Source organism: Colletes gigas, unplaced genomic scaffold (genome assembly GCF_013123115.1).
Source record: "Colletes gigas isolate AHSC1104 unplaced genomic scaffold, ASM1312311v1 Colletes_gigas_Sc00001, whole genome shotgun sequence".
Taxonomy (NCBI): domain Eukaryota; kingdom Metazoa; phylum Arthropoda; class Insecta; order Hymenoptera; family Colletidae; genus Colletes; species Colletes gigas.
The window spans coordinates 7,072,520-7,085,000 of record NW_025106630.1 but is presented as its reverse complement, the minus strand read 5'-3'; the positions used below and the strand labels follow the sequence as shown (position 1 = coordinate 7,085,000).

The 12,481-nt window shown below is 44.6% G+C and overlaps 1 protein-coding gene across 5 annotated transcripts in view; it reads left to right on the top strand.

The window, feature by feature from the left end:
• LOC122396621 overlaps positions 1–9,611 on the top strand; it is a 29,861-nt gene extending 20,250 nt beyond the window's left edge. For 2 of the 5 annotated variants that reach the window (XM_043395184.1, XM_043395194.1), the window contains 13 exons: positions 2,208–2,339; positions 2,770–3,093; positions 3,231–3,419; positions 3,500–3,637; positions 4,159–4,263; positions 4,839–4,936; positions 5,008–5,092; positions 5,153–5,284; positions 5,354–5,536; positions 5,614–5,754; positions 6,109–6,432; positions 6,521–6,703; positions 8,241–9,611. In XM_043395184.1, the coding sequence (XP_043251119.1) occupies positions 2,208–2,339; positions 2,770–3,093; positions 3,231–3,419; positions 3,500–3,637; positions 4,159–4,263; positions 4,839–4,936; positions 5,008–5,092; positions 5,153–5,284; positions 5,354–5,536; positions 5,614–5,754; positions 6,109–6,432; positions 6,521–6,703; positions 8,241–8,428 (2,222 nt within the window). In that variant the 3' untranslated portion in view covers positions 8,429–9,611. Of the gene's footprint in view, positions 1–2,207; positions 2,340–2,769; positions 3,094–3,230; positions 3,420–3,499; positions 3,638–4,158; positions 4,264–4,838; positions 4,937–5,007; positions 5,093–5,152; positions 5,537–5,613; positions 5,755–6,108; positions 6,433–6,520; positions 6,704–8,240 lie in introns of all 5 variants that reach the window. The other 3 variants (XM_043395220.1, XM_043395211.1, XM_043395202.1) reach the window with 2 other exon arrangements.
• The last annotated feature ends 2,870 nt before the right edge of the window (positions 9,612–12,481 follow it).

The following is a 12,481-nucleotide window of genomic DNA, read 5'->3' as shown; positions in this document are numbered from 1 at the left end:
TCCCCCCCCCTGCCCCTCGCGCCATTTATCGTTTCTTCTTTTTTAAGGAAATTAAATAACCCTTCGAGACAGTTACCGAATTCGTGTCTGGTGTTTCTATATACCGACTCAGGACCTTGAACAACGTTCCCCGGTTTGAAATATAGTCATACATGCATTTCTTGCAACGAACAGATCAAAAAATTGTTCATCGATTCGTTCTTGTGGATCGTCAACGTCGCGACCACACCCGGTACCGCTGTTTCGTTGCATTTTCGAGATACTCTCGTCGACGACGACGGAGGTGGTAGTCGTTTTTGTGGTGGTCCTATTTAGATTCTCGCGGTACAGGTTGTGTAGCGACGTTGACGAAAAAAAAAAATTTCTTTTACTCTCTCGATCGATCGTTTTAACCCTGGAACGCGAAACAAGCGGCCTGGGAGATTATTGCGAGATCGCTAACCAACCACTTTTGCCAGTCACACGCCAGGGTTAAAGCAAACGGATTCGTGTCTATACAATTCCTTGATCAATCTGCAGATCTCTCAGAGTATGTTTATGTCAATTGAAACCCGCGCAAAGTAGGCTACTTTACTTTGCGATCGTGACGGACCGTGTTGATCGAGAACGAACGATGGATGTTTCTCAATTTTGTTTCAGAGTATCGGGTTTCGTAGGAAAGCCCTTGATTCGCCATCGATAAGATATACAACACTTTCGATTGTATTTATATAAAACGATTGATCTCCCACGAACATGAAACATAACATCCATATCAACAGACGCGAGTCATTTTCTAGCGCTACTTTAATCGTGGCGATCGACATAAATATACCCTCAATTCCTCAACGATAAAACGTCGAGGAACACGTGCGTTTCTTATCACGCTCGCTACCACTAATCGCTTTTATCGCTTATTGGGCCGCACGAGCCAGCACTAAAACATGAAAAAAACCAAAAAAAAAAAAAAAAAAATAAAAAAAAAAAAAGATCGAAACGTCTTGTTCTTTTTATCTTTTTTCGAACGGTTCGCGTGGACCCGACGAGAAAGAGGAAACGCAAGAAACGCTCACCCGTTTATTTATTTATTTATTTATTTATTTATACGAGTATTTTATTCGTTGATTTCTGTACACGCTACCACGTCTCATCAACCGAATGTGCCGATAATCTTGTACTCGTGTCACGGTCACTGATATATGGGCGCGATAATTAATTTCGATCGATTCGATCGATTCGTCACGAATCGTTAAATCCGAACCACCCGTTTTATACTTTTGAGAACGTTCAATGGATCGAAGTAAATTTCGTAGATAGCTTATTGGCAATTTCGCGGACAGAAAAATGAAGGGATTTAATTATCGCGCTGCGTCTGTGATCATGATTATCGGGCATCGATTGTTTATTGCTCGTGGACGTTTGCGCATTACTCTGCCGATATAAGCCGCCGAAACGGCGTCCTCGTTAATCGCATAAGAGCAACATGTACGATAATAAACTCGATAATAAATATGTTTCCTAGTACCAATTAGTATCCTTTGTATTTGCTTCGCCCGTCACTGCTAATGGTAGATAGAAGTAATTCCACCCCGTATCGCATTGTACAAATCCAGCAATACGAACCCCCCATTATCTTCATCGTCATAATACCGATCGGATAATTAGTTCCTAGGCGATGCTAACCGAAGGCTCGTTAGAAATGTGATTCGACGTTTCTCGTCGAAGCATTGCCTACACTTTAAATACACATTCACGATACCGGGGCTCACACTGTCATAATCGTGGGGAAAAAATTTAACGCCACTTTATAAGTGCACAAGGGGACGTTTCGCTTAACCTCGATCTTTTAGTTTCAAGAAAGCAGCACGATCCGATATCCGTATCGCAACGCGAACGATTCACAGACGAAATGTAATTGTAATTGTAATTGGATCACGTTTTGCCCGTCTCTGACCCGGTAGATACAGTGGCACGCGAATAATCGCGCGATACGTCGAGTTCCAGAGCGGGGTAAGTTACTTTCAGCATCCAGAAATCTCCAGGACTCGTTCGACCTTAAGATCGAATCAAATAGCCATTCCAGATCGTTTATAACCGAATCTTATTTAACGAAAGAAGCGTAAAGATATATTCCCATTAACAGAACCTTCTTGAAAAATTATTATTCGTTAGAACGAATGGGTTTAAATAGAATTAGAATACATTCGAGCAACGTTACGATAACTCAGGTAATCTGCTCGACGAGAGCGAGGTGCTCGATTGGATGGTGAAGCAGAAGACGGACGAGAGCATCGAGGAGATCGATCGTGACACCCTCGCCACGTATATCGAGACCAAAGAATTCCTGGCTGTCATTTTCTGTAAGAAATCATTCATTTTCTCGGTGAAAACGTAACGCGGGATTATCAGTTATTCTTCACAGTAAGTCGCGGTTTTTTGAAATTCACGCTATTTGAGATTCATTCGTTCGGGGGTAAGTAAAGATTACACATTCGACTAAACAAGACTATAACGATTCATAGATCCGCTAATAAAGTATCATAAACTATCGGGAAAGTAAAACCAGTTCGCGTTTATCGCACTAATTTCTTTCTAACCATAATTCATCGTTCGTGAAAGCAAATTCGCCCCTTAAGTGACCGATCTTTAGTCGTTTTTTAAATAGACACGCGTGTTTTGAAGAGAATCATTATAATCCCCTCCTATTTGAAGCGTAAATAGACGAATGGACACTTAAGGGGTTCCTAGGGAGTAATTTCGAAACGAAAGGGAATATCTCGATCCCCGTAGACAAGGAGGAAGATCCAGAGAGTCCCAGAGTGCTCAGGCACGTCGAGCTGATCGACGACGAGGCTGCCGAGTACGGAATAAAGATCGTCAGGATGAAGGATCGACTTATGGCGAAGAAGTACGGTTTTAGGAATCCGCCGGGTATCACGTACTTCCGGAAGGGCAAGAACATCAACTACGACGGGGACATCGACGACGAGGAGGAGATCCTCGATTGGCTGACGAACCCCGAGAACATGGAGCTCACCGATCACATCGAACGTATCAATAAGAAGATGTTCCAGAAGATACGACAGACGACCGATTATCTGGCTGTGTTCTTCTGTGAGTATCCAGTCCGATGATTTCGGTTCCGATCATCGGAGTAGGCTGGTCTTAAAATTTTTGCATATTTTATTCAAATCAAATACACGAAACGAGACTTTCGAGCATGTCGAACGCGGTGGCGCGCTTATGTTTAGACAGCAACGACTGCAAACAGTGCGGCAGGGTGCTGGTAGAGATCGAGCACATCGACGACGAGGCTGACGGAGCGGGGATAAAGTTCGTGAAAATCGACGACAAACAGTTGTCCAAGCAGTACGGTGTTTTCGCCCTGCCCGCCATATTGTTCTTTAAGATGTCCTCGAAGGAGCCAGTTATTTACGCAGGTATCAATCTCGTTTGAAACGATATCGTTGCTCCGACATGCGATTGCGGTCTAATCGATTCGTTTGGTTGCCGGGCAAAGGTGATTTGTACGACGAGGAGCAGATTCTCCAGTGGCTGATGACGCAGAAGGATCCATCCGGTGAGGTAATCGAGGATCTGGAAGGGGAGGATCTTCTAAATTTGATAAGAGAATCGGAATCGTTGGCGGTATACTTCTGTAAGTCTGACAGTCCTTCAGTCACGGTCAGCTGCCAAGCAGGAATGTATCACTAGCCTGTTGCGTATATCACTATACTCCCGCTCTTTCCACATTTCTTCGCGACATTGACAATCGAATCGTTCAAATACTTCCGATAAATACCCTCTCTTCTCCTATTCGCCTCTGTCGATTACTATTTACTAAGCAAAAGGTAACTGCTGACCGCAGCCAGCAACACGCCTGCGTATATTAATTCCTGCTTTGGAAGCAACGGTGTCGAGTAACAACTACGCGAATTCTCGAACGAGACTCAAACTGTTGTACATGTAGATACTCACGCAAAACCGTCGTTTCGTGTTGCGCTTTCACGTGGAGCTTGATGTGTCGCAATGATTAACCGAATTTACTCGTCTCGTACTGTTTCTGTTCTGTCTCGTCGCAATACACGTTTATTCGTGATCAGTTGCTATCGGCCACTGTCTTTAAATCTGTCTTGTCCGCACGTCCGAGGCTGTACACGTTGTCTGCTAATGCCGCAGGGAACAGAACGCTTTGCGACTTGTGTCAGGCAAAATACCAACGCAAGCAGGGCCGCCACAAGGAGCGCAGGATCGTCGAACACGAGGCGACCGAGGAACTCGATGGTACACGTGAACACAGAAAGAAGTTGATTTGCAAACCTGTTACTTTAGACACTGTGTTCCAGATAGTTCATCCAGCGTTTGTCTCCGTGTGCGCACACACAGCACGACACATTTCGACCACACTTTTCACGAATATACCTGTTTTTTTTAGATCTTTAGATTCTTCTGTTTTCATTTTTGTCTCGATTTTTACAGAGTACTGATTTTTTCAGGTTGGAACCGCCAATCCGGGGAATATTATTTTTCACGAACGACCACACACACACGATCACACTCTCGCACAGGTGTACCTGCACGATTAGAGAGCATGAGAGAACCATAGTATTCTAGACACCCCGCTGATCAGCATGCCTTTCGTTTGTCCATGTTTGATTAGATTTCATTTTAGACGAATCTATTTTACACTGTGCGATCGTCTCATTTTTCGATAGAGTTAGTCCCCTCCCACTTAGGAGAGCAGCTCTCTTAGATCATCGTCCGTGAACCTGAAGAGCAAAAACCACGATTACTCCCTAAATAGACTGCCTTTTTCCCAACAGTGTCGTGAATCTTATAACGATATAGTTTCTCTTTAGACGTCGAGGATTGCGAGCAGTGCGTGGGGATTCTGGAGGAGCTGGAAAATATCGACGACGATTGCGACAGGCACGGTATCACGTTCGTTAAGACACAAGTAAGCAAAAACCTCTGAAAAACAAAACTACTCCGAACGAACAATCTTTAAGTTTTCCCTTTTTTAACCAGGACTATAAAGTAGCAGAGGATTACGGAGTCACCGAGTTCCCCGTGCTAGTGTATTTCGAGAATCAAGTGCCCAACATGTTCGAAGGTTCGTATTAGCGAAAGAAAGTATTAGGAATCATGTAGGCAATTGTTACTTTTCGTTCAGGCGAATTGTCAGTGGAGGAGGAAGTGTTGCAATGGCTGATCACTCAGAAAACCGAAGATCGGATCGAACTGATAACCAGAGTGATGCTGGAAACGTCTGTCGAGGAGACGCAGTACCTTGCGGTCTACTTCTGTAAGATCTTTACGCAGACAACTCTCGTCGCGATAAGCACGAAGGAAAATAGAACTGTTTTGGTTGTAGACAAGCAAAACTGTCACATATGCGACGAAATTTTGGAGGGATTGGAGAAGATCGACGACGAGTGCGACGTGTTCGGTATCCACCTGGTGAAAATTCAGGACCCCCAGCTGGCGAAACGATACTCGATCAAAACGTTCCCCGCCCTAGTCTACTTCAGAAACGGCAATCCGCTTTTGTTCGAAGGTTTCTAATATTCGATAGATCTCCGCGCGACGAAACGCTACGTACGATCGATTTTTCTAATCGTTGACGTTCGACAGGTGATTTGCAGAACGAACAGTCGGTTCTCGAATGGTTGATCGACGACGACAATCGAGAACTGGCGGACGAGATCGAATCCGTTAACGAGAGGATGCTGGAGAGGCTTCTCGACGAGTCTCCGTTCCTAGCAGTTTTCTTCTGTACGTTCTAAGTTATAGAAACTGCCCTAAAAATAAGTAGCCAAACCGTGGGAGATTATTCTACTCGCCACGAGGATCAGTTTTCGACTCGAAAAATGCCTAGAATGTTCATAAAGGTTTGATATAACAGGTATCGTTATTGTTTGTTACTAACGTGAAAAGGTGATGGTGACTGTAATTGTATCCCTGACTTTGTCTAGCCAGTTTTTAAGAACTCTGCCACAGAGAGCACTCGTAGCCAAGAGACGAAGCGACGAAACGAGTTTCCACAGTTGGATCGTGCCCTGTATCATAGACTCCCGATTAAATTAGACAATTTACTGATCGACCTTTGTTTCGTTCGAATACGCGTAGACGACGAAGACTGTCCCGAGTGCAACGACATCATGGAAGCTCTGGAGAAGATCGACGGCGAGGCGGACTTGTTCGGTATAGATTTCGTGAAGGTGTTTGGCACCGAGGCTGCCGAGAAATACGGAATTCTCAACGTCCCGTCGCTGGTTTATTTCCGTAAAAAGACCCCGCTGATCTACGACGGCGATCTAACGCAGGAGGACAAGATCCTCCAGTGGCTGACGTCCCAGGACGTTTTCGAGATCAAGAACGAGATCGAGGAGGTGAACAAGAAGATGCTGGACAAGCTGCTGGATGAGAACGAATTCCTGGCCGTCTTCTTCTGTAATTAAACGTCCCTTTCTCTCGACTATTTGGGTTAAGCAAACACGGTTAAGCAAAACGCGTCTGAGATACTGCGATCGCTTTTCAGACGAACACGACAACAAAGAGAGCGAGGAGGTGAACGAGAAACTGGAGGACATCGACGGAGAGACGGACAACTTGGACATCACGTTCGTCAAGATGGCCGATCCAAGATACGCCAGGAAATGGGGCGTCACCAAGCTCCCTGCCATCGTCTACTTTCGCAAAAGATTCCCGAGTATCTATCGAGGTGAGGCGTCTTTGGTTCAGAGATCGATTCGTTTCCTTGACCCCTTGCCTTACGATTTAATTTTCAACTGTGCCAAAAACGACACCAGGCTTTGGCCCGGTAGACTTATCACGTCTCTGAGTAGTATTATTCATGATTGGCAGGATAGACTTATCACGTCTCTGAGACGTCTTATTCATGGTTGGTTCGGTAGACTTATCACGTGTCTGAGACGTCTTATTCATGATTGGCAGGATAGACTTATCACGTCTCTGAGACATCTTATTCATGATTGGCAGGATAGACTTATCACGTCTCTGAGACATCTTATTCATGATTGGCAGGATAGACTTATCACGTCTCTGAGACGTCTTATTCGTGGTTGACTTGGTAGGCTTATCACGTCTCTGAGAAGTCTTATTCATGGTTGACCCAGTAGACTTATCACGTCTCTGAGACGTTTTATTCGTGGTTGACTTGGTAGACTTATCACGTCTCTGAGACGTCTTATTCGTGGTTGACCAGGTAGACTTATCACGTCTCTGAGACGTCTTATTCGTGGTTGACCAGGTAGACTTATCACGTCTCTGAGACGTCTTATTCATGATTGGCAGGATAGACTTATCACGTCTCTGAGACGTCTTATTCATGATTGGCAGGATAGACTTATCACGTCTCTGAGACGTCTTATTCATGATTGGCAGGATAGACTTATCACGTCTCTGAGACGTTTTATTCATGATTGGCAGGATAGACTTATCACGTCTCTGAGACGTCTTATTCGTGGTTGACTTGGTAGACTTATCACGTCTCTGAGAAGTCTTATTCATGGTTGACCCAGTAGACTTATCACGTCTCTGAGACGTTTTATTCGTGGTTGACTTGGTAGACTTATCACGTCTCTGAGACGTCTTATTCGTGGTTGACCAGGTAGACTTATCACGTCTCTGAGACGTCTTATTCGTGGTTGACCAGGTAGACTTATCACGTCTCTGAGACGTCTTATTCATGTTTGACCAGGTAGACTTATCACGTCTCTGAGACGTCTTATTCGTGGTTGACCCGGTAGACTTATCACGTCTCTGAGACGTCTTATTCGTGGTTGACTTGGTAGACTTATCACGTCTCTGAGTCGTCTTATTCATGGTTGACCAGGTTGACTTATCACGTCTCTGAGACGTAATTGCAAGCTAAGGAGTTAAGGGGGTAGAGACGGGTAATGCAGCGGCGCTGTATACCGACAAAATTTGCCCCGAAATATGGGTTTACGAAATAAGAGATTTTGCCCTTATACGAGCAGCTTTTGGGTCGTATGAGGTCTCGTTCGAAAGAGGAAGGTCCAATGCAGCGCGCGCTGGTCGGGATCGAACGAGATCGCGTTCACATTTATTAATATCAGCGGTCGAAAGTCGAGAAAAAAATTGACAAAATACAGCCATAGAATCGAGGTCGTTTTAGGTTGCTAAAACAGTTGTGTGATTCCAATACTGACTTCTCTTTCGAGAAGTGTTTGCTTCGGCGAATATTCGATAAATAAATGTTTCTTATTTGGTAAAAGGCGACATGCACAAGGAACAAGACGTGCTCGAATGGCTGCGCAAGAACAGGTACCGTCAACCGGAGCTGAACATCTACATGTACATGCTGATCGCCATCACCGTCCTGTTCGCCATGTACACCGGTTTCCTGTTGTCGTGCTTCCGGTCGGAGCCAGCGGCGGCCGCGCCGCATCCAAAGCAAGCGTGAAAAACTCGAGCGAGACGAGAGCCGGGAAATGCAAGAAAGTGTACAGAGACTCCGTGGACTGTTGCTGCGCGAACGTGCGTTGTTGTTGCTCTGACTTGTTTCACTTACGCCTGACAAACGCTGTTCGTCCGGAACGAACGCCTACCGATCCTATACGGCATCGACCACCGCCATTATTCTCGCTGGCCGATCCGACGAACGACAACACGTTACTTTAGCCGCGTACTATGTTCGAATCGTCCGTGACCTATTTCGCAGCGAAGCACGAATCGTGATCGATGAGAGGATCACGGGTAACGATGTGCGTGTAAACGTGGACCAAGTCCATCGCCCTTTCCTATGGAAAAATTCAGACCTGAAATTTCGAAAGCGCGAGCGATTTATGAGGGGCTGAGCAACGTGGATACGAAAGCGCCATGGTGGTCGAAGCGATCGAGTAATCGTTTACTCGAAACCACTGTGCTCTAGGCGAATTATCGTTATCGCGTGATTAATATCTATCATTACACGTTCGTTATGTTTTTTTTATCCGCGTTCAAATCACCATGTCGCGACGCTTTGTTTAATACGGGTTTATTCTATGCGCTTCGTAACGACGTATCGTACCGTACTGCGATCGTGTATCAGAAATTCTTTGCTGTGTTTTAGAGTGAATAAATTCATCGACGCGAATACACTGTCGCGATTTAAGGATTGTTGGAAGATCGATAATTGTCGGCGAGTAATTTGCAACTATAATCCTAATGATTCTTCTTCTTTTTTTTTTTTTCTTTTCTTTTCGTGCTCGTTAGCGCAACAATTTACCGTCGTCGTCGACGGTACCGACAATGGTCTTAGACGCGGTTGATCACCTTTGGTCCACGTGCATCACGTTCGCGAAGATGATTGTTACGGCCGTTGCGTTAATCCGCGTTTCTTTCTGGGTCCTCTGCGACGACAAGCCGGTACCAACTACCGTTACGGAAACGAAAGAGTAAAGATTGTACACGCGACGTGTAATTACCGCCCATCGAAGTCCACGAAGGGGGCTAACGATGTTAACGGATCATGAGGAATAAAAAAAAAAAACGAACCCTTGGACCAATTCCAATCTGTTTAAGTGCCACTACCGTCTGCCAATTGTAAATAATGTAATAGTGTGAACGATGCATTATATAAAAGTAAATACGATGGTTTTCCTTTACTTCTGCGTTTTACTTTCTTCCATTTTCCACAAGACTCCGCATAGATAATAATCAATATTGCTTACGCGCGTAATTTTAAATTTTTTGGATACTTCTTTAATATAGAGACTTGGTTGATATTCTGCAACCATGTATCTGAGACAGTTCTCTGAGAAGCGCATATAATTTTCAATATACGTCTGAGATTATGTCAACGTGATCGTGAATTCTTTATCCCGTTCGACCAAGCTTGCCGAGAAATAGTTCGCTATCTTCGACGCTAGATGGCGCATTTTTGCGTATAGGCGCCATCTCGCGTTGGAGAAACCGTACTATTTCTCGACAAACTTGGACGTTTTCCCATCGGAAGGTGTAAGGATTTTAATGGAGAATACGTAGAAATTCTAAGATTATTCGAAAAGTTGTTCCTGAACGCTGTAAAGCGAGGAAAACTCCAGTTTGGGCAACGAAACACCATAAGATGTTCGTCTCTGTGGTCTATAATCACAAACCAGGCATACGAATAAACCTACTATCAGTAGATGCAAGAATCCAGCATATGAGTTATGCGCAGAGGTGCCAGAAAAGCACCGACGGTGCCCTACTCACACATGCGAGATCACGCGTACGTGAGCTCGTGGAGTTACGGAAAGTCGACAAAGACAAACTGACGCATGCCCTCTTTTTCGATTCTCCGAAGAATTTTTTTATTATTCCTATGTATAATGTAAATCTATGGCAATAAATGATATAATTTAACAGAATTCTATGTGTTTTCATCATTTTTACCTTTCCTTTCCTCTCCAAATCATTGCCTTAGTTTTAAGAGATCGTTTTTCCGGTTAAAATTGGATTCCCAAAGTGTCCAGTCCTCGTACTTGCTGCCAAAATCAAAAATTAACTTTTAAATTTCTCGTACCTGTTGGCAAAATCGAGAATTCGAGAAAAAAGTCCTGAAACAACTGGAAAGTCCTGAAACAGCTGGAAAGTCCTGAAACAACTGGAAAGTCCTGAAACAACTGAAAAGCCCTAAAACCCCTTGGAATTTTGGGGCCCCTTTGGAAGTCCTGAAACAATTGGAAAGTCCTAAAACAACTGGGGAGTCCTGAATTTTTAGCAAAGTTCTGAGTTTCAGGACTTTCCAGCTGTTTCACGCCTTTCCAGGTGTTTCAGGACTTCCAAAGGGGTTCAAAAATTCCAAGGAGTTTCAGGGAGTCTTATAACTAAGGTAATGATTTGGAGAGGAAAAGAAAGGTAAAATATGACGAGAACACATAGAATTCTTTGTGCTCACGTACGCGTGATCTTGGCATAGTGTGAGTAGTGCACTCGGTGCTCAATCTGGTATCACTGGTTATGCGTCGGTCTAGAGTTTTCGTTTGAACAAAACGTAAGAAGCCATTGCTGTCGCTGGTATTTCTATTTAATAGATTATCATCGTATGGTATATTTAAATTGCTGGTACTGTGCAGCAGCTCGAAAGCTCCGGAGAAGGGTAGAAACCTTCGACTCGCGCGACAAAGGGGAGCAAACCCTATTGTTTCGGGAAAAGTCCCATTTTTCTATTGTATTCCGAGAACTATGGCCCGTGTTCGTACAACAGACGGACACGAGACGAGCACGCGCAACAAAGCCAGCTCAGCATCAATCTGGAAAATTCGGTACGCAACGATGAGTTCCGTTTCGTTACGTTTCCTCGCACATCATCGATTCGGCACTGAGAACGAGTCGAAGACAAGTTCCAAAGTCGATTAAATTAATCTCGTTATGTTTGCCGTTCAGTCATCGATTCGATAACTTTCTCTTTACCTTATCTACTTATTTCACGATTATTTGATGTAGATCCAACGATCTACGTAAAAAATATACTGAATATTTCATCGATAAGGGCTTAGAATCTTATCAATTCGTGGACACGTGCTGCAAACGTTCCAAGAATCGATCGAACACGAATCTCCACGTTGGTAACATTACCGATGGAAGGCTAGGCCTTCAGATTTCGAATTTAATCGAATTCGATCGAAGCAATTTGTAATTTTCCATCCCGGAAGCCGTTGACTAATCGTACAAATAAAATGGTATATCATTCTTGGTAAATAATACCAACAGGTGCTTCAAAAGATTCTCGGTAAGGATGACGTTTATGATCGTTGGTAGCTAACGGAGTTAAAGGGAGGGTAATCAAATCGTTCGTAGCTTCCATTTGTCGAGGTATCGAAAACGCTGGTAATTGTATCGATGAAAAGTTTTATGCAATAGCTATTTTCGTAATGTTTTCTTGGACGCAGGACGATGAAAAATATATAGAAAAGAACTCGATGGCAAAAGTGTTGCGAAATCGTCGGTAGTCGGTTCGCCCCTCGACAGATGTTCCAGCCACGACCCTCGAAAAACAACCCCTGTCGTCGCCGTTCATGGTTCGTTCGGGGTTCGTGCGTCGAACACATGTCACGCGCAGCAGGAAATTTTTCGCGAAAGGCCGGGACGCGTTTTAAAATGCTAATGACGCCCGAGACCGCGTCCACGATTCCCCGCAAACCGCTGCTATTTTCACAGAGAACGTGGAAAAATTTGCCCCGGACGATCGATGAAACAAGAGAAAGATTGACGGAGACCGGAAACGAAGTAAGAACGGATCGCAGACTCCGGCGTTGGAGAGGCGCGCGCAAACAGAAACAGAGGGTAATCAGAAATGGCGAGAAAACGTTTTACGACGGGAGGTAATCGAAGGTCGATAATCGATTACCGGAGCGATGGTACGCGTTCGAAAGAGACGGTCGTGTCGGACGCTGCGTATCCTTTCCTTCGACTCGAATCTTTTAATTCGATTCACGCGTCCTGGGCCCGTTGGCGCCGAGAGAGGGCCCTTCCCGTTCGTACCTGGCCACCC